Source organism: Mastomys coucha, unplaced genomic scaffold (assembly GCF_008632895.1).
Source record: "Mastomys coucha isolate ucsf_1 unplaced genomic scaffold, UCSF_Mcou_1 pScaffold22, whole genome shotgun sequence".
NCBI classification, from domain to species: Eukaryota; Metazoa; Chordata; class Mammalia; order Rodentia; family Muridae; genus Mastomys; species Mastomys coucha.
Window position 1 is genome coordinate 61,108,821 of NW_022196905.1, and position 22,944 is coordinate 61,131,764.

Here is a 22,944-nt window from a genome sequence, read left to right on the forward strand (position 1 = left end):
AAAAAAAAAAAAAAAAAAAAGAATTTAAAAGAAGCATTACAGAAATCCTTGAAGTGGTAAGTAAGTAAGGATTTATATATGTTCCTCATTGCTATTGTAGGTACTTATCTTTTTATAATGTTGAAAGCCAGAAATATGATGTGAGCATTCTGGCTACAAAAATCAAGGCATTGGTAGCAAGTTCTTTTAGGACCCTTTTGAGAGAAGTCTCCTGGACTTTGCTATCTGGTTGACTACCGACAAATACTTACATGTCACTCATGCCTTCCTTCAACGTCGGTGGTCTTATGGTCTCTCCATTCTGACCTCCACCTATGAGACCCTGGTGATGGCACTGGGACCTTGGCTAATGCAAGATACCATCCCCACGTTGCTATCCCCAAATTATTCACACCCACACAGTCCCTTTCCTCATGTATGTGTTTATATTGCACCCCCTAAAAGATATTCATTAACATACAGTCACAGAGATATGCTTGTAAACACAGTACCAAAACAACACAACCTGTTTATTTTCTCACGTTGGAAACTTACTTAGACCATAAAGGAAGCCCCAGTAAGTCCCAAGGAACCAATGACACATGGATTGTGTTCTGTGATTCATGCTAGACACTTTTTCCTCCTCATTTTTTTCAGTTTTTTATTTATTATGTTTTTTTACAATCCAGACTTTATCCCCATCCCAGTCTACCCTCTGCTCCACATCTCATACCTCCTCCCCCATCTCCAAGAGGATATCCCCACCCCACCCCACCAGACCTCCCCACTCCCTGGGGCCTCAAGTCTCTTTAGGGTTAGGTGCATCTTCTCTGACTGAATCCAGACCTGGCAGTCATGCTAGACATTTTTAAAAGGAAAAGTATAGCTTATGACGCTCTAGCAGTCAGATTTTATGCAAATAGTTCAAATAGGTGATTAATATGAGAATTGTTGAATTTTAGGATTTACAAATCTTCATGTGGCACTTAAGAGCTGAAAAAGGCTTTTTAATGGAAGTAGAATTTGGAGAAAAATATTCTTTCAGTTCAAGATATTGAAGATGCAGCAAAGCAAGTGCAAACCCACAAAAAGGAGACATTAATAATACTGAAAGAGAAATCAATAGAATGTAGAAATAAAAACAGAACCACAAGAAACTATAGGTCTCTAACAAACTATGGCAAGCAACAGAGAAAAAGTCGTATGAGAAATATCATACTGAAAAAGAAAACTGTAGATAAAATAGATTGTAAATAAAATACTATCTATCTGTCTACTTGTATGTCTGTCTATGTACATGGATATGTATAAACACAAATGTATGTATACAAGCTACATATGTGCATGAAGACATACACATATACATATTTGCAAACCTTTACAAAGCTATAAAATGTTTAGAAATACATATGTTCTCAAACTGAAGAATTTATTTCACATTTCCACCTGAACCTCATTTGCCATCAGATTTTGCTGCATCTAGTCTTTCATAGGAAATTTCTGCTACATTTTCCAGGAAAATTAATCATAATTTGATTTCTCAGAAAAGGAGAATACTTACAAACTTATTTGATAAGTTGAATCTAATATTGATTCTAATGTTAGATAAAGGCAATGGAAGAAACATAATTTTAATTGTAAATACACATGCTAATACTAGGTGAAATACTAGCTAATTAAATATTTGGTTACTAAAGAATATCTCATTTTCAGTTAAATTTCTGTATGAGTGCCTTGAAGTTGCAATGTAAGAAGCTTTGTCAATAGAACTCAGTTATTAATAGAAAAACATAATTTTATTGATAAATTCAATAAAAACATTCAATAAGTTTAAACAGAGTACATAAGTGACTGAACATATTCTAATGAGTATGTTCAAACTTTGCTAATGTAGTACATTCTAGGCTGCCTAACAAGCTTAGAATTTTGTTAATGATTTTGTCTCTTCATTTAATTCGCTATAAGTTTTAAATTAAAGTTATTATTCTATCTGCAGAAATTCATTAAATAGGACAGAAAGAATTCTCCTGAAATAGAAAATGACTGGACAGAAAATGGCCAAAGGAGAAGATGGATCGCAGCCTAAGGCAGAGTGGAACAAGACCCATCGAAATCAGTACAAAGGTGTTTGTAGGCTAAGACCCTGACTTTTAGTCGTCTGAAATTTCACTTCCTAAACAATTGAGTTTCGATAATTAAATAATGTATTATTTCTTTGAGATTTCCAAATAAAGTATTTTGATCATAGTTATCACAACTCATCTGTTTACTCATCCAGACCCACCCAGCCTTCCAAACCCTCCAACTTGTTCTGGTTTTAAATATTTATAACATAAATTCTAATATAACTTATAACTTATAAATTCTAATTTGTGCTGTCAATGGATATGGGACCAGTGGAGTGTGGCCATAAGTCATTTAATTCATGAAAACCGACTCTTCCTCTCCAGCAACATCAACTGTCATAGCTCTTTAACATAGGATAGAGATTTGGGAGCTCTTCCCCACGCTGTACTAAAATGTTAGCTGGCTTGATACTGTGCCTGTCTTATACAGAAAACTGCACACCTGCTGTGAGTTCATGAGTCCAGTGGTTCTGTCATGTCCAGAAGACACTATTTTGCTCTGGTCTCTCTGACCTCTGGCTCTTATGTACTTCTTCCATGTCTTCTGCACTGGTCCCTGGGCCCGGTTGGGGAGGAGTACAGGACAGATGTCCTGTTTGTGACTAAGCACTCTGCTGAGAACTAGCCTCTGCACTATGATCAGTTGTGAGTTGCTGACTAACCATTGTTGCCTGCACAAAAACTATCCTCTGACAAAGACTGAGAGCTCCACTAATCTGTGAGCATAGAGATGTGTATTTGCAGGACAGTTTGTTACTGTGGTGTCAGTTTATCAAAATTATAATATACAAGGTTCACCCCTAGGATGAGTTCCTCAACCATGTAAACTCATCTGGATTTATACTACAAAGCGTGTGTTTCCTCCTGTGGAACAGGCCTAAGGTCTAGGCAGAAACTTGTTGGATACTCTCATAACATCCGTGCCACTATTGAACTCATGTATATATCCTGACACACCAGTCATCACTGAGATTCACAGACTGGGTGAGAATACAATGACTCTCTGCTGCTCCTCGAGCAGCCAGGATAGCACTTTTCAGTGCTATGAAAGGTAGCTAGCAGTTGAGAAGTTTCCTAGGCAGTACTGACTTGACTTATCCATGTTCTATGATGAATATGTATGGTGTCTTCAACAATAGAGTTTTACCATTAAATTCTGGTAGGCAACCAGGAGCAATAGCTATTACACACACTGGTTTTGCAGTTCTTGGAATACCAACAACTCAAGAGGAGTTATTCTATGTCTGGCCCTGGGCTTTCTATTTGGCAACCCTGTGGTTTATGGGATTAGCATTATTCCTTGTTTATGGAAACTTTTATACACACACACACACACACATACACACACATTCAAATCACAATTAAAGGCCAGCTGTATTCATCTATTCCTACTAGTTTCTCCATGTTTCTTTGGAATATACTGAACCTTAAATATTCCAATAAACACATTTTGTTCTTAAATATTTAATAAGGGAACCTTTTAAAGTGACTTAATAGGGCTTTGTACTCTCTGGTTCCAGCAGATGATTAGAGCCATATCTTTTAAAACGGGGTTTTCAGACACTCCATCCCATATAAGGGACTTTTTTCTTTTTGTCGATTCTTCTCTCATATAATATAGTCCAACTACAGCTTCCCCTCTCTCCATTCCTTCAGTTCTTCTCCCCTCTTCCCTCTTACTCAGATCCAGTGCTCCTCTGTTTCCCTTGAGAAAGGAGCAGGCCTCCCACTGATAGCAACTGAACGTGGCATAACAAGATACAATAACACTAGGCACAAAACTTCATATTACTACTGGGTGAGGCAACCCAGTAGGAGGAGAAAGTCCCCAAAGCAGGTGAGTTAGAGACACCCCAACTCTCACTGTTAGGAATTCCACAAAGCCCCCAACCTAAACAATCACAGCATGTGTAGAGGACCTACCACAGACCCATCCAGGCTCCATGATCACCATGTAAGTCTCTGTGAGCCCCTGTGAGCCCTGTTTAGTTGAGTCTGTGGGTTGTTCTCTTGGTGTCCTCTCTAGCTCCTATAATCCTTCCTCCAGCTTTTCCACAGGGTTCACCAAGTTCTGCCTAATATCTGGGTGTGGCTCTCTGCATCCGCTCCCATTAGCTGCTGGAGGAAGTCTCTCTAATGACGAGTGGGGCAGGCACCAATCTATGTAGCTAATATAGCAGAATATCGTTTGGTTCTACCTCAGGTCTCTGAGCCATACAGTTTTTGGTTCCTGGCCACCCAGGCAGTTTCAAACATGGGCCTCTCGTGGCAGGGGCCTCAAGTTAGACCAGTCATTGGTCAGTTATCTCATAAGCTCTGAGTCACCATTGCCCCCAGCACATCATGCAGGCAGGACAGGTGTGGGTCAAAGATTTTGTGGCTGTGTTGGTGTCCCAGTCCCACCACTGCAAGTACTATGTTGAGGGTCTCTTTATTTGTGGGTCTCTGGATATAAGAGATACACCCTCCTTCAGTTTCATTGTGAGCCTTTCTCTCAGGTACTAGTGATACATCTGGCCCTATATGCAGATCCTATTTCTTATCCTAGTGAGTCTTATTGGACAGGGCATGCTATATACCCTCCCAGCTTCTCTGCTTCATGCATGACCCGCTGGAGCCCTTTACATATACTCTGACCTGACAAATCTGGAGTAGAGATGGGGTTCACAACCCTTTGACATTTCTCACTGACAGCTGACCGCTCTTTGGAGTTCTTGATATTTGACTCAGCAAAGAGTCAAATTTCAGTCTTCAGAAATCTTTCACTTCCCGTGTTCACATGTTCAGTTCTCCAGAGAGTGCCATTGGCCCCTGACTAGATTTTCCACAATTACTGAACACTCATTAGGAGAACCATGCAAACATTTGTTCTCATTGAGAGAAACAAGCTCAAGACCACTCCACTTTCCCTGCTTGAGTCATATATAAAGACCACAAAGGACTTAATGAAGGTAAACTCCTCCACATGAAAACCTTACAGATTATTAAAAAGGGAGGGATAATGAAATATGAATATCATCACTTTATTTTCCATTCATGATATAATTAATAAATGATAGGTTTATTTATTACCACCATAAAAGGAAAGCTCTGGGCATCATGTACATCTGTATACTTTTAAAGTGTTCTTTCTCATAGTTTTATCTAGAATCAGCTCTGGTCCCTAAATTCAATTACTAGCTTATAGGAAATGCAGCGATCAGAAGAACATGTTTAAAGGCACTGAGGAAGCTGTTGTTAAAATACAGTGCCCTATTGGACAAACGATCTGAGTGCTTTTGAGCAAACTTCAAAGGGGGATTTTAGGTATAGGAAACATTTAAGACCCTAGAAACAAAATCAAATACATGGTATAATTCTTGTTTGGAATCAAATTAAACGTGCTAAGTGATATTTAGATAACCACTGTCATTTGAACCTCACTGTTTAATGACCTCCAATAGTCATTGTTAATATTCTACGTGTGTGAATGAATATGTGTCTGTGTCAGAAGAGAGTAAGATTAGACCTATAGATGTACAATGAAATATTTGTGTGTAAAAATGACAAATTGGTATGGATGTCTGAGGTTTTGTAGAAAGCAGTGTTGAAGGCAAGCAGTTTCTTCCAGAGAGAGGTGTTTACATTACTCAGTTGCAATAAAGAAGCAAACAGACAGGGAAGCATGTGCTGCCCTGTTCAATGGTCTTGTGAGACACACAGAAAGGGCTGGTCAGACAAAAGCAATTGGACTTGTGGTTACCTAAAATCAAAGCAGTGGACATGAAGTTGGGAGGGGGGCATTTTAGAAATCTAGGGGTGTGCTGGGAGAGGAGTGGAATAGATCTTATCACAATTAATTTAACATGTTCTTAAAGAATATTTAAAAAAATTATACATGAAAACCAAGAAAGTAGGGTAAGGCCCAAACGGGAAGGGCCTAACCAATTTGAACAATTCTTCACTCAGATGTTCTGTTTCAGAACTCTGTGATAAAATCCAGAGCTAATCTCATGCCTAATTATGATGATTTGTCAAAATATTTGAAACTCCCTTTGATGGAAGATGAATTTTTGAAACTGTGAGATCTATAGAGGATGAATAACTCATTTTAATGACATTACCTTTTAAATTATTATTGAAGCATTTTTCTCATGGTTTTTAGACATTTATTTTATATGTTTTTATATGTTTGTGTGGTGTTGAAGACTAAACTCAAACTTTTGTGTATGCAAGTATTCTACCTCTTGAGTGACACATCCCCAAGCCCCACCCTCCCTCTTATTTGGGTCACATGGATGAACTTCTAGACTCATAGCCTTGGGGAATCAGAATTAAAGGAAAATAACATGTGTTCTATGATCTGCCTGGAAGTTTTGAGGCCCTCAGTTTCCCTAGTGTCACTGGTTATAAATTAATATGTAAATTCTCTTTGAAGTTTCCCCCCACATTTTAGTGTGTTAAAATCTATAACTTTATATGTCATTTCTAGGAAAATTTTGATTTAGTATGGTGCTGGGCTGTGATCTGCTTTGCAATAGGTTAGGTCTGTGAAAAGCCGCCTGAACAATGATTAATACAAAGCAGAATGAATTTCATAGTACGGGAAAAATTATTTCCAAAGGCAGTTCTCTCATTTGCAAATGGCTTTTATTACAACTCGGGGGGAGGTATGTAAAGCAATTGAAAGCTTTCTATGTGACTAAGTATGTTTTCTATATGATTGCTCCTATAGTCCTGCCACTGGAGTAATGATTTTGTAAAGACAGGTCAATGTAACAGAGAGCTAACTACCTCATATCACAAGCAGTGCCCCATCACACCATGAACTCCAGTGTCTTAATTGGAGTGACAATAAATGTAATGTGATATACAATTTGCACTAATTGCAAACTTACATTTAACAATTTTCTTTCAAGTCTTAGATTTTAAGGTTATATCAGCATATCTTAACAGTCCAAAATATGTGGTTTATTATGACATTCTGGTATATGTCCACAATGGAGTTTGATAGAATCCACCCATCTGTTTAGGTTTGAGATTCAATAGAAATCCATTAAGTTTTACAAGTCATGTATATTGCCAGGGAAATTAGGGTGCCCTTTTGGGTATCTTAATCTCATTAATAAAATAATTTCTAAATTAATGGACTCAAAAGGAAGCTCACTTTAATTAACACTTAAGGAAAAATGTAGTACAGGTTAGGGGAAAAGCCCAGCAGGCACTGGGAGAAATGGGGAAACAGTCATGACTTGTAAGACAGGCATAGAATAGAAAGAGATTATCAGGAAAGGAAGTGAAAAGGCACTGCCAAGAATGAATGTGGGCTACTGGGAGGAGGAAAGTCCCCAAAAAGCATCCTGCCAAGGTCTTTTTTAGTTCTCCCTCCCATTAGTATTTCCTGGGCTTTGTTTAGCGTTTGCTGTCTTCACTTGGCTTCCTCTGCAAAGTGGCTTCTTTCATGTTAATCTTGATTTAGCTTTTTAAGTCCCTACCCTCCTGTCATAATGTGGAGATACACATAGTTTTAAGGTCACATATCTTTGATCAAATTTCTGAAAGTTAAGTGTGTTACAGAAGCTCTTAATTTAATTGGTTAGCTATGCACTTCAGGGGAAAGGAACTGAAGAAAACAGGATGGTGAAAGGTGGGGTGAGAGAGGGAGAAGGCAGAGGGACAGAGGGAAGGAGAGAAAGGAGAGACAGAGAAAGGAAGAAATAGAGGGAGGTGGAAGATGTGTGTGTGTGTGTGAGAGAGAGAGAATAAAAAGAAAAGAAAGAAAATCAGGAATAGGAGTAAGCAGGAAAGGAGAGAGGAAGAGAGGAAGAAAATGAGAGATAATGTAAAGGGAAGATCTGAAAGGCATGGGAGGGTCATGGTAGGAAGAACGGGAGGGAGAAAGATGAAGAGAGATGGAGGGAGAGGAGGAGGGACGGACAGAAAGAGATAAAGAGACAGAAAGAAAGACAGAAAGGTAGAAGCAGGGAAACAGAGAGAGTGAATGAGAAGATTAAGAGAGAGAGGAAAACAGAAGGAAGGAAAGGGGAGAACTCGTTAAAGGGAAGATCTGGAAGGCATGGAAGGGGCATGGGAGAGAGGAAGGGTGGGAGAAAGATGTAGGGAGGAGAGATGGAGAGAAGGGGGAGGGATGGAATGACACACACACACACACACACACACACTCTCTCTCTCTCTCTCTCTCTCTCTCTCTTACACACACACACACACACACACACACACACACTCACAGATAGAGATAGAGAGAAGGGGGAGGGATGGAATCACACACACATATACACACACACCTCTCTCTCTCTCTCTCTCTCTCTCTCTCTCTCTCTCTCTCTCTCTCTCTCTCTCATAGAGATAGAGAACATTTAAGCAAGGGAACACAACCAATAAGTGGTTTTACCCTCAGTTTGATCTCAGAGAGAAGCTGCAGAGAACAGGCTGATAGGATCACTCCCAGCCCAAATAGTGAAAGAATGAGTTATCAGCAGTGTCTCCCCCGAGGAAGGTTTTATAACAGTGGTCACAGCCTCCCAGGTGACATAGCTTCTGTTTGCTGCTGTTTTTATGAGAATGATTCTCCAGAGATAAAAGTATCCAGAAGTTGTTATCAACTGATACAGTAGCTAGGAAAGGGGTTTCCTCCCTGCAGTGTTTACACAACGTGGGTGGGACAGCAACAGTGTGCTCCATGATGTACTTTTTGAGCTTAAACACACATAGACCTTGGTACAGCTTGTCCAGCATTCTGAGTGCACACAATAGGGTTACTGGGATGAGCTCTAGGAGCTGCCACATCAGTTATCCCTGAACCATGTCTAGTACTCATCACTCCCTTCCTCACTATCTATTCTAACTTCCTGTTCCCACTGGTTAGCACTTCTACCAGGCTCAGTGCATTGCCTAGAATGGTGACTCAGGCTCCACTTTATCTCTGAGGTGTCTGAGTTGTTATCAGGGCCAGATTGCTTTATTCTTGGGTAGACTGGCACCTGGATGCTCACCTTGTTCTTCCACACCCCTTGTCTATCTCAGCTATCATACTTCCTCATAAAAACTGTACCCCATTATTTCTGGTATTATAGTAGCCCTTTTGTTTGCTTGATCCCTATGTGTGTAAGGATCTCAAAGTAAATAGACAGCAGTATTACCTAAAATTACTGGAGTTCAGTCTAGTTTCTCCAATTTTATCTTTGGGTGAGATGGAGATGGGGCTGACTTTTACCCCTATCCTTTGTCTGGTGGCTTGTTTACTCTCTCTGTTATAGACTCAGGACTGGTACACTGGAATAGGTTCAATGCTACATGCTAAATGATAGGTTCTGTTCAAGAAGTCCTTTGCGTGTTCTGTGGGCCAGGAGCTTAGATGGCAGTATGTGGTAAGAGCAGTGGATGGTGTGACCATGTGGCCACTGATGCTGCTTCTTTGCTCTGTCTAAGGATACCTGGCCTCATGATGATTTTATGTGAGGTTTATAATATTCTGTGATCTCTTGGCTATAGTGCTGGCTGGGGAGTGTAGGGACAGTAATGATGAAATTGTCCCTAGAATCTGTCCAGTCAGATGGAGTGTGTTCTTTCCAAAAGCAGTCTGTGGACCCCACTCCCTAAAGGGTAGAATGGATTTGTGGCAGTGTTTTAGTCTTTTCTGCTGGCTATATATTTCAGTGACAATAGCTAGCATTGGTGACATGAAGCCTGCTCAGATGGACCCACACATAGAATCTGTTCTACCACCAACCCCGTCATTCACAGCTCTTCTCTGAACCCCAGAGATGCTGGTGACAGAGGTTAGGTGACTGAGTCATCCTATCCATGTGGATGTTGAATGCATTATCCTTTGGAGGTAAAGTCTCCCAGTGGCTAGTGAAATGGGACACAAAGGCCTGAGCTCAAATAGCTTTTAGATGTCTTATTCTCTTGGTGATTTCTTAGGCATGAAAGTGAACACATATAAGCATGATTACTGAGCTCTGGGAATGAGTATAGTTAGCGATACTATAGAAGTCTTACATTGAAAGTTAGGTCCTTTGATTCTCTCCACCTTTAGAGATTTCTTCCTCTGCACACACTGAGGTGGTATTACAGTTTAGGTTTATCAGTGATGATGAAACACCTGTGATGGTAGTCTACAATGTTCTTTCTGTTGACTGGATTGCTTCTTTCCTTCATTTCTTTTTTCCTTAGGAACTTTTCTTCTAGGGTCTTGTTTTATTGTGCTTGTAGTACTAGGCATTGAAACTAGAGCCTTCTGTGTGCTAGGTTAGCTCTCTACCACTGAAACATCCTTTAAAGTTTTTAATTGAAGATATTGCTTCACGATGTTGCCCATTCTGGCTTATTACTCATGGTCCTTCTGCCTCAGTTGACCGGCTTAGCTGCAGTTATAGACTTAACAATAGTAGGCCTATTTCTTTTAGGCATTGCAGCTATCTTTATTAAACTTCATAATGGAAAGATACTTTTGCCACATACAAAATTTTGTATTGACAGTGTTTTGTTTTGTTTTTTACTTATCAGTTAAGCAATTTGGTAAATTTCATATAACCTAAATCTGAATATAGTCCTGAATATACTAAGAAAAATAAACTCCCCCGGACTAAAGATCAATTGTACGATTGTAGACTAACAAGTCAGTTTAGTTTGCAAAGGGAAAAAAGACAAGGCTCAATTTTACTCCTTGTATGACAGAAAACATTTCTTTTGATAGAGGAGAAACACACATAAAAAGCTTCTCTTTTGTGTGTTCTCCGTGGGAGTTGAGTACTAGGTAGCTGTTTCTTGCTTTCTTCATCTTCCCAGGCAAGCTGAGAACAGAAGCAGCTGAGAGCAAAGAAGGCAAACACATCAATTGAGAAGCACTCTGGGAAGCGGGCTCTGGGAAGTGCACAGAGTGTGGGGTCAGGCCACCGGCTTTGAACCCTGTCATTTTGCCACTTACCAGGGATGTGAGCTTTGATGAGTTATTACCCCATCCAGGATTCAGATGTTCCACTGATACATTTGGAGTGATGATAATTTTCTCTGTGGCTCTTATGAGAATTGAACCAAAAATGAGAAACATACTACCTAGCATGGGATAGGAGCTCAGGAAAGGCAGTCCTTGAAACTGGTGGCATTGTTTACGTCTTTTAAAGTTGTAACGTTTTCTTTGCATTTTTGTAGACAACTGCTATCATTTAAATTTAACTTATTTAATTGTTTTGATGAAGGTAAGTGCAAATACAGTTCATTAGTCTAGGTCAAATTAGGAGAAAGAAATAACAAAGTAATTAGTAAAAGAAATTTTACTAATGAATTGTGGTAGTATGCAAATGGCTCAGTGGTTTAGAACACTGGCTGTTTCAGAGGACTTGGGTTCTGTTCCTAGTACCTCGATGGTGGCTCACAATTATTACTCCAGCTGCAGGGGTTTGGATGCACCCTCCTGACCTTTGTGGACACTGCGCTCATGGGGTACACAGACATACATGTGGGCAAAACACCCATATGCACATTAGTGTGATGGTTAACCTTCATTTTCCACTTCCCTGGACTGAGATTACCCAGGGAACACACTTTCGGGTTGTGTCCACGAGATGATTTTCAGAGAGTTTTAAGTGGATTGGTGGAAAGAAGGTCCACCATAAACATGGTCTGGGTAAGAATACAGAGAGGAGAGAGATGGGCTGAAAAGCTGGATAAATCCCAGCATGTTACTCTCTGCATCCTGACTACAGGCTCTGAGGGTCTGACGGAGGTGCTTTCGCTGTAGACTGTGAACATCTTAAACTGAAAAGCAAAATAGACTCTCCCCAAACTATTTCCCTTCCTTCCATTCCCTGTAAGACAGGAGCTCACTATTATATTAACCTGGTCTTGAATCAAAAAAATCCTCCTGCCTCAGCATCCCAGACAATCTTTCTTCTGAAAGTTGTTTTCTTCTTTGTCTTTCATAACCTTGTTCATTTTTTCCTTCTGGACTCTTTTCTCTTGGAGCACCTCTTCTGAAGTGTCAGTATTCCTCAGAGTTCCATCTGTGTCTCTTTTTTTCATTTGTTATGTTCTTCTAGAATGTCAGGGTAGTCAGGTACCAAAAAAAGCACAGAACTGCAAGTGCATGAAATACTATATTGAAAATAAAGAAAGATAATAGTGAAGTCAAAAGACTAATGAAAACAAATTATGTTTTCATTACATACATAATTCTGCATAGTGGGAAGCCAGCCTAGAGAAAAGAGATTACCACCTCTGGCTTATCTGTAATTCCAGGAATGTTCAGTACATTTCATTAACAATGGACCATAATGCTGGGCAGTGGTGGCGCACACCTTTAATCCCAGCACTTGGGAGGCAGAGGCCAGCCTGGTCTACAGAGTGAGTTCCAGGACAGCCAGGACTATACAGAGAAACCCTGTCTTGAAAAACCAAAAAAAAAAAAAAAAAAAAAAAAAAAAAAAAAAAAAACAACCCCCCCAAAAAAACAAACCCCAAAAAACAAACAAACAAACAAAAACAATGGACCGTAACAATGTATTTCTCACACTTGTAAAACAAAATGTGCTGTCCTTCTCAACTCTCAGGATGACTCAGATGCCGAGATGAAATATTGCACAAGTCTTTATTACAGTGATCGGCACACAGAATGTGCTAAGTACACGACACCTATGGCTTTTCATTTTCTCACCTTCAAATATCCGACTACAGGTCTGCTTACTCAGCAAATCCTTCCCAGTTCCTTCCACATCTCTACAGGAGGCAAAGTTCATTTTACTGGTTTCCAGAAATGCCAATTTGTGGTTTTTCTGTTTTCATTCCATGAAGCAATTGATGCTCCAGCAAGATGGGGCATGAAGCAGATTGAAGTACTTGCTTCTAAGTCTAAATAAAAAGCCAAACTTAACAAGTCACCTTTTATATTAGGAACACCCTTTAAGTTTTGGTACTGAAATACCATTATGTAAAATCATGTGGTTTTAGTAATGGACTTTTTTAAAAAAGAAAGGAGAGAGAGAGAAAAAAACATATCTTGATTTAGCCAAATGAAAAGTTTTTCAGTTTGAAATTGATTCCTTGAATTTGTCTGGAAATTTTGTTGACACATGAAGCCTGAATAACCCATGAGCACCTGCACTGGATACTGTGCAAAGCTTCTGCTGTCTTGTTCTCCAACACACACAAAGCTTAACTCCTTTCCACTTCTATCCTAAGAAGATGTAACTGTCTATCCCAGCTGAATCCTTTTCAAGGCACCACTGGCCTCGTATTCAATAGATGACTGAACCTTCCCAGTGTTACTACTTTGTATCTCTATTATTGCCACTGTAAAAATCTGTCTGTCTGTCGGTCTGTGTGTATTATGTATATGAAATATATGTATATATGTATTTATATATGTGTTAATATTACATATATGATATATATGTATTTTTATGCGTGTGTTTGAAATTTAATTGTAGATAGTTTTTGTCTATGGTCAAGATCTTACCCACACCCCCTTCAGCTGGCTCAATCACAAGCTACTCCAAGTAGCTTTCTTTGCCTTCACTATCTTTCCTGCTTCTTTTGGATGTTAAACTTCTCAGCATGGCCTCTATGTCCCTCCCTTCCCATGTGCTGCTTTTCCTCACCTGAGTCACTCACAGCCACCATTATCAATTATCTGCAGCTCTATTATCTTAGAATTTGTGCCACTACCATCAGCGGCTGCTTAGACTTCCCATGCTCTTCATTTACAAAAGCCTGATTAGTCTTTCAGAGACACCAACCTACCCACAAAACTTTCCATCCAAAACTTATGCTGTCTACCAGAAGTGCAAGGACTGGGGATGTAGCAGAGACTGAGGGAATTGGTGACCAATAATGGCCCAACCTGAGACCCATCCCTTGGGCACACACCAGTCCCTGACACCATTAATGATTCTCTCTTATGCTTGCAGACAGGAGTCTAGCATGGCTGTCCTCTGAGAGGCTCCTCCCAGCAGCTGACTCAGATAGGTACAGACACCTACAGCCAAATGGTAGGTGGAGCTTGGGGACTTTTATGGAAGAATAGGAGGAAGGATGGCAGCCCCTAAGGGGAGAGGAACTCCACAGGAAGACTAACAGAGTCAACTAACCTGGACACTAGGGGCTTTCAGAGACTGAACCACCAATCAAAGAGCATATATGGGCTGGACCTAGGCCTACCTGCACAAATGTAGCAGAGGTGCAGCTTGGTCTTCCTGTGGATCCCAAACAACTGGAGCGGGGTCTGTCCCAAAAGCTGTTGGCTGTATATGGGATATGTTCTTCTAGCTGGGCTGCCTTATCTGGCCTCAGTGGGAGAAGATGCACCCAGCTTCATGGAGACTTGATGTGCCAGGGTTGGGGGATATCCAGGGAACCCCCACCATCTCAGAGGAGGAGGCGATGAGACATAGGGGAGAGATTGTGGGAGGAGGTGACCAGGAGGGAGCAGTGAGCAGGACGTAAACTGAGTAAGTAAATAATAATAATAATGATGAAGAATTATTCTGTCTCTCTCTCTCTCTCTCTCTCTCTCTCTCTCTCTCTCTCTCTCTCTTTCTCCTTTCTCTCTCCTCCCTCCTATTAATTAATTAATTTACTTCACATCCTAACTGACTGGAGTCTTTCTTCCCTTCTCTCCTCCCAGTCTCTCTTTCTCCCTTCTCCTCCACCTGATCCCTCTCTCTTTCTCCTCAGAGAAGGGAAGACCTCCTATGGATATCAACATAAGAAGGTCTCATGCATAGTAATAATATTAAAAAATTACATGTTCAGGCACATTTTGGATAAGAGCAAGGACATATTTTGAGAAATGTGTTAGTAGGGAATTTTACAATTGTTTGAACATCATAAAGAGTTTTAGATAAAAATGTAGATGGTGTAGGCTACACCAAACTTAGGCCATGTCGTTCATGCACAGTGTGTGATACAGAGATTGCTTGTAATACCTCAGGGGACAAAACACTAGGAGATTACATAAAGAGAGAGTGATCATGTGGAAATCAAGAGATGAGGTAAAGCTGAATTGTATGTGGTTGTTGCCAGCGTAACAGCAACCTTCTACTTAAATAAATAGAAGTATTACCCAAGATAAAAGGATAACATAGTACATCATAGAACAGCAGCAGGATGCTTTACTATTGTTAAGGGCTGTACAAAATTGCATCGTATGGTTTTATGTCACTGGCAGCACAGTTCCTTTATGTCAGTATGAGCGCTGATCTGGTAATGGGCTCTGCTGTGGTGTTGCAGTGGTTATGATTTCGCCGGGCAATGGGAATAGAAGTGTTCAGCTGCAAATGCAATAAAATCAAGTTTAACGGGAGGTCGGCAATCTGTTCTAATACTTCCAATTCTTAGCTCGGACACATGGCAGTTTACATGTGTCTGTCACTTCCATTCCAGGGGGGTCTAACCTGGTTCTAATGGTGTATCTTCTTGAGATACAATCCCTCCAAACAATTATCTTTCATTTTCTAAAGGATGTTCCTTATCTTAAGACCTAGAGAGGACCCAGACTGATACCCACTTCTGTTCCAGTAACAGTATTGTTTACTCCAGACGTGCTAGCTCATCTAGAGAGTTGTTGAAGAAGGACAATGCATCCTCACCATCCTGTTACAGAGTTTGATGAAAAGCTTATCTAATTATCTAGTTAGGTAAAGGCTTAAGTTATCTCTTAACCAATGATGCCATGCATGTTTTTGGTGGCTAATAAAAAAGCCTTGACACTGTCTCAGTCATAGTATATAGGTCTGAGGTAAGCTCTGAACTGAGCAGGAGTTTAATTGGTTTAATGATACCATTAAAAAATCCCAATTCCATGTTATTTATCTTTATATCCCTTAGCAATTCAAGTTTAGTGCATGGGAGTGGCGAGATAACTGCTGATATTCTAAGCATACTGTAACACTCTGTCATTTCAAATGGGATGGGATCAAAGGTACACCAATTGGTTATTCAGTACCAGGTGGAAAAGATGCATACAAATAGCAATGTATAGACTTAGCAGGCTGTATGTATGCTTTTAGAAATTGTGTGTGTGTGTGTGTGTGTACATATGTGTGTGTTTACAACTACATATGTATGTAACAACAATTAATAGAAGAAGTATCCATGAATTTGAAGGAGAGCAAGAAATAATATATAGTAGGGCTTAGAGATGGGTAGGAGGGGGTAATGAGGTAATTATATTATAATATTAAAAAAATAAAAGAAATGTAATGAAGGGAAAACTAAATCATGACTGGTGAGGCATTGGGACTGGGTAAAAAAAAAAAAATCAAAATGTCCTTTTGTTAGCAAGAACAAAGGCAAATAATGGGGGAGGAGCCAGTGTCTTCTGTCTCCTACAGGAGTTCCTGTTCTCTTAACTAGTGTGTGGAACCAAGTATTGCAGAGGCCCCGCCTTGTGGTTCTCCACCTATGGTGTCTGGGCCCCAGGGACTCCCCTGCTACTCCCTTTCTTCTTCTTTGCTCTTCACAATTAAGCCCCCCCCCACCCCTTATATCATCTCTCCATCACCACCCAGTAGATTTAGGGAAGCCCTGCCACAAAACTAGCCGCTACTTCATCTCAGGCAAATGACTTAAACTTACTAATATTTACAGTTGTCTTACAAAAGTCTCACATTTTACCTAAATAACTTGGAGTTTATGGAAAATTAATATCTCTAGATAATAAGTAAATAAATCTACTTTAAAGTCACAAAACATGATTTTTTTTACTGTGTTGTAAAAGTATTTATAAATTCAAGGGGTGCAAACAGCATTTCACATCATCATTTGGATAAAAAGGAAAGATCGACCGCCAAATAGCACTTCGTCTTGTTCTTAGAGGTTGGCAACAAGGAAACCTTCACATCCCTATTTTAGAAAAAAATAGGAGCAAGATAACATGATCATACTGTGTGGAAAGAGAACACGTGTTTCCTTCAGATGTCCTTTAATAAAATTGACTGCCATTCACCTTATACCTTCTACTTCATTTGAAAACATCTCAATGTCTACATGTACGTTTTCAAAAGCATAGTACTCCGTGATATGATTTATCTTTTTACAATAGGAAACTTAAAGAGAAAGAGAGAGGGTGGAAAAATCCATCAGAGGGCAAAGACAAGTGTCTCAAACAGTAAACATGGAGACGCTCCAGTACTTTGCAGGGAGCCAGAGCCAGACTCTGTAACCGGAGAGGAAGTCATCTGGAAAATGGCCTCTCTCACACACTGGCTGTGAGGCAACCTCTCAGGTAAGAGTATCGGGTTCAGTAGCCCTTGCTGGGTTCCTGTGTCTGTGACTTTAAGAAGAGGTCTGCGATAGAATCAAGCTATTGTTCCATAGTTTCCCACCCACTGCTCACACACTGCTAAAGTCATCTTTGCCCCAAAGTCTTGCTGAATACACTTCCCATAGTGTCTTATGACATGACCATTTGGTGGATGGAGTAGATCAATAGCAGTCACTGCCGTTCAGTGAAATATGAAACAGCTGAGCTGTGTACTTTACAATGTAGGCCATTTAACAGCTGGACATGGACACTGTGGGCTCTAGAGGAGGCAGGGAAATGAGAGAAGAAAAAAAGAGAGCTAAACAGACACAGAAACGTAAAAGTAGAATCAGACATGTTCATAAAATAGAGAGATTGAAAAGCCAGCAGCAACACAGGAGGTAGCAACTGTGCCAGCTTGGAAATTAGGGAGCCCATTTCTGGCTTCGCCAACTACTTGTGTAATTAAAAAAAAAGTCATTTTACCCTTAAAAATACTTTTGTTGTAAATTCATTCATTCCACATAATATTCAAGTATTTACAATATAGTTATAACTGTGGTATATTAATTAATTGAACGGTACAAAAACTATCACCATATAATTTTATGTGTTTCATCCCGATAGGAATTTCATTCCCTGTTTCTTCAGCCATTGAAATAGAACATACTTTTTGTTTGTAGACATTTATCTATTCTGTACAATTCTTTATTAATGAATCTCTACATTAAAAGATTTTTATGACTGCTTTTTCACTTAATACAATGTTTTTTTTTTTTGTTTGTTTGTTTTTAGGCTCAGACATGTTGTGGTGTGTATTGATATTTTTTTATTTTATTACCAGATAGTATTTCACTACATTTTATTTCCAAGTGTGTTAGTTGGCAAGTATTTTGTTATTTCCTCATTCAGAGCGCATGTATAATGATGCTATCAGGATGCACGTATGAAGGCTTAATGGCCAATTGCTGTTTCTTCATCCACAAAAGAAAATTAAGAGTTTATGCTATATGTTGTCATATTTGATAATAGTTACAGTTTATATTCCTTATGAATTTATGACATGAGTGTATAACATATACATCTTTTTCATTTAATGTTTCTGATAATATAACTAGCAAAAGCATATTTCAGTTCTGGCCTTCAACTGGTAAGTAGATGAGTGATTCTTAAATATTATTTGATAGATTCTTTAATTTTATTTTGTATTTTATTTGTTCATTCATCCATATGTACATACATACATACATTTGTTCATATTGTTCATATTCACTGTATTTATAAAATACTTCCAGGATGAGAATTCTATGCTATTTCTCAAGGATATTTAATTGTGAATAAGATAGAACTGGTGCATAAAGAATTTACCTCTGAGGAGTGGAGAGAGGCCATGCATAAACAAATACTTGTTAGAAAGAACTACATTCAGTGAGATGCAGAGAGCCATCTCATGATTTCCAAATTCTAATTACACACAGTAGCATTACAACAAATGATGTTCCCTGTCCATCTTAACAGATTCTTGTTAATATTGTAATAATAAGATTAAAGAAGTGTATTCAAGTTTGGAAATTGTCGAGAATTCAAATAGGAGGCATTTGCTGATGAGATATACTTGTTACCAGTCTTGCAGTAAGTAGACAAAAATTGTCAAGAAGATCTGGAGTGTTGGCAATAGCTAGTTACAAAAGCTTCAAACCTGTCACTTGTGGGTTCTGTTGGGCTGTGTGGTCACACTCAGTACAGCACAAGCTACTTAAGGAGCTGTCCAGTGTGTTTGAATGTACCATGTGCATCTTTTGAGATTTTATCTTTCCTTTCCCATCTTTCTTCCAAAATGCTCTGGAGTTCAGCTAGACAAGAATTGCAAAGGATGCAACCTTTAAAATGATAAAATGTCACACACACACACACACACACACACACACACACACAATCTATTTCCAGGTTTATTAGGGTTACATACAATCCAGATATTTTAAGCATTCCCAGACAGTTTCTGTCATGAGATGTGGGTTAGAAAATAAGAGTCAATTTAGCAGAGTGACTAAGTTGTGGTGGTTTTAAAATTTTGTGAATAGACATAGATACATTGTCAACGATGACATCTTGGGCATCACAGTCTATAGATCTGAGCCTATTCCAATCAAGGCTTTCCTAAGAAGCACTGATTGATATGCATTCACAGGTACTAAGACTACCTTGGGACACCACGTCCATGTAAACTGAACTCTGATAAAAAGTATCTATTTAGAATAGCATCAATTAACTGTTACTGATGCTTGCCACTTGTCCTAGAGTGACCAAGGAGGATGCCACAAAAGAAGTAAGAGAGACTGAGGAGACTCGGGATCAGCTAAGAGGAGGAGGGGGAACATCCCTCTCAGAGAAACAGGCTGAGGACATGGCGCTGAAGAAACCTAATTTGGCCTGTATGCTGTTTGTTCCTGAGATAGCACACATCAGAAATTCGGAGGTCATGGTTCAGGAAGTCACTTCCCCTCCAGAATGACTTGTGATTTCCTGACTTACAAAAATAGTCTGGTTAAGTATACAATCACCCACAGGAAGTGACATGGGTAAGACAAGGAAGCAACATGTATTGTTTATCAAGAGATGCCAAGGGAGAATCTAAATAACCTCGATGATGGCTTCCCTGTAGAGCTGTGATCTTTCCACTTCAGTTTCATTCATTGCCACTACCCAGAACTCTCATGTTGACTTATGGGCAGCTCCTAACCAAACCTATGGTCTTTTGTCAAAATGCCAACCTCACAAATTTAAATTTTACCCATTTAATTTTTTACTGACTCTTCATTTCTACCAAATTTCATTCAATGAATACTTGAAAGGTAATAGAGAAAAGTTTATTCATTTAATAGGGAGTACCTGAAGTTGGCTAACATACAAATGGTTCTGTAACCAACTCACCCACTCTTGTCTCTTTCAGTTACAATGACAAATCTCTCTTCTCTGTCTCTGTTCTCTGTATCTTCTGTGTGACTGTCAGTCACCTCTCCTCCTGGTATCCGTTTATATTATCCATTATTCTGCTATGCTTAAGTGGGTCTTCGATTACTGAAATCTGGTTGGATGTAGCCAATGGACACCACCATGCATGTAAGGGAGCAGGGGAAGACAGTCACCATGATATTTATTCCTCCATTATCTGTTTTTTTCTCAGATAGTGAGGAGCCATATTCCTACATGAAAGGACATAAAAGTTAAATTGAGAAGTTGGCTGCTATAGTTATTTATCTCAGAGTCCTGGTAGCCATTTCCTTCCTCATCAGGCCATTGGTTGCTGATCTCAAGAGATCTTTGCCCTTTCCCCTGGCTGGCAGTGTGGAGGCTGCATGATGCCTGGAGTTACTGTAAAAGACGTTATCCAGCAGGAGTTCGTCAGAGCTCTGGCAGCCTTCCTCAAAAAGTTCAGGAAGCTGAACGTCCCAGAATGGGTGGACACAGTCAAGCTGGCCAAACATAAAAAGCTTACCTCATATAATGAGAACTGGTTCTACACAAGAGCCGCTTCCACAGCACTGCATCTGTACCTCCGTGGTGGCGCAGAGGCTGGTTCCATGACCAAGATCTACGGAGGATGGCAGAGAAACTGTTTCAGGCCCAGTCACTTCAGCAGAGGCTCTAGGAGTGTCCTCCAAACCCTGGAGGGGCTGAAAATGGTGGAAAAGGACCAAGATGGGGGCCGCAAGCTAACACTTTAGGGACAGAGAGATCTGGACAGGATCGCTGGACAGGTGGCAGTTGCCAACAAGAAGCATTAGAACCAAGGATGCTGGGTTAATAAATTGCCACATTCATAAAAGAGAGAGAGAGAGATCTTTGGTCTTATATTGTTAGTTATTTTATTTTTGATTCTTGAGATAGTATTTTGCCACTAGTCAACCTGAGCTGACTTCAAACCCATGACCATCTTCCTCCTGAGGGCTGGGGTTACACACATGAGTCATCATATCCATTTTTCCCCCCTTAACTCTGTATATAATTTTATAAACAGATTTTCATTGTCTAATACCAGTTATTTTTTTGAGTTGCTCTTATTTGCACAGACCTTGCTGATTCATTTTTTCAAATATACTTTTCAGCAACTACTCTGTCAACAATGTTTAGAACTTGGGAATAAGGCCAGAGGTGAATGAAATGTTCTTTATTGTTATATGGGCTATTGTATTACTTGCTTACACAAGGCTTGTGAGAGGAGATGTACTTTGCTCAGCCCACAGTTAATTATTGAAATCCAAAACTTAGTGAAGTTGTATGGTAATGTAAGCATTTTTTTTTTGCACTTCAGTGATAAATAGCTTTCATAAAGAATTTTTCCACAGAAAAAAGAAATCCATAGGTTTGAGTTTTGCTTTGCAGTGTATTAGTTTCATACTAATGTATCAATCTTATCTTCATATTCACTTATTAAATTACTGTAATAAAATTAGCTATTGTAAAAATTTCTTGTTTGCCTCACTAATTATTTAAATAATACCTTTTGATGTATGTTCATTTTACTACTCTTTGAAAATTCTGCTTAACATTTTAAAAACTTAGCTTCCTGAATCCACTGCTATGGTTTTAGTGCTTTCTTGTCTACTGGTATGTTTTCATATTTGGGCATAAATATCTCTTTTGTTTTCATTTATACCTTAAACTTTCAGGAAGAGTAACCTATGTGTAGACACACTATGTACATTTCCTACTGACATCTTTCTTTCCTCCTTATGTTGAATGAATAAGGTCTCCCATATTCAGAAAAACCTTAAGTCCCGAAACCATTTTGCTTAGCCTCGGCATTTGCCTCTGCTGATTCTTTTCAATCTTATTTCTTTCAATTCTTCTCTCATATATTACATTCAGACTGCAGTTTACTCCTTCCAGTGTCTCCCATTCCTCTCCCTCCCCTAGGTATACCCCTCCCCCTCCCCTCAGAAAAGAGCATGCCTTCCAGGACATCAACCAAACACAGCCTAACAAGCTAGAATGAGACCAGGCACATGCCATTATATCAAGGCTGAACAAGGCAAACCAGTAGGTGGAAAAGGGACCCTCGAGCAAGCAAAGGAGTCTGACAGGTCCTGCTCCTATTGCCAGGATTCCAACAAGACCAACAAGCTACACACACATACACACACACACACACACAGAGAGAGAGAGAGAGAGAGAGAGAGAGAGAGAGAGAGAGAGAGAGAGAGAGAGAGAGAGAGAGAAGACCTAGGTCAGATGCCTATAGGCTCCCTGTGAGCACCCATGACTCACAATGCTCTTTTTCTTTTAGTTTTCACAGTCTCCTGCATTCTTGATTTTCTTCCTGTGACTGTACATTTTTTTGACTATACTCTTGGCTTTCTTCTATGAGTGTAAATTTCTTGACTGTCTTTAAGAACGTTGGACTGAACATGGTTCTCTTCTGAGCTCTTTCTTCCTTTCTTATTCTTCAAACATGCTTGTGTTCTCTTGCGTGACTTTGGTTAGTGCTTAGTTAGGTGGAACAAACCCAGTCCTACCAGAGATGTATAACCAACTGCTGTTGAATGTCTTCGAAGTTCTACCACATTTTGGACACCAGGCAGCCATGGAAGAACCAGG

At 39.6% G+C, this 22,944-nt stretch overlaps 1 protein-coding gene and 1 long non-coding RNA gene across 3 annotated transcripts in view; both read left to right on the top strand.

Moving 5' to 3' along the window:
• LOC116104512 overlaps positions 1–2,044 on the top strand; it is a 5,483-nt gene extending 3,439 nt beyond the window's left edge. The window contains exon 3 of the long non-coding RNA XR_004123935.1: positions 1,976–2,044. This is a non-coding gene — a long non-coding RNA (uncharacterized LOC116104512). The remainder of the gene's footprint in view (positions 1–1,975) is intronic.
• Positions 2,045–20,705: 18,661 nt separating this feature from the next.
• Positions 20,706–21,151, top strand: LOC116070484 (40S ribosomal protein S19-like). 2 transcript variants are annotated; one of them, XM_031341901.1, is made up of 2 exons: positions 20,706–20,916; positions 21,048–21,151. In XM_031341901.1, exons 1-2 carry the CDS (start codon positions 20,706–20,708, stop codon positions 21,149–21,151), a joined length of 315 nt encoding a protein of 104 aa, XP_031197761.1. The 2 variants fall into 2 exon arrangements, with proteins under 2 accessions (XP_031197761.1, XP_031197760.1); XM_031341900.1 differs by having other exon boundaries at positions 20,706–21,071.
• Positions 21,152–22,944: the final 1,793 nt, after the last annotated feature.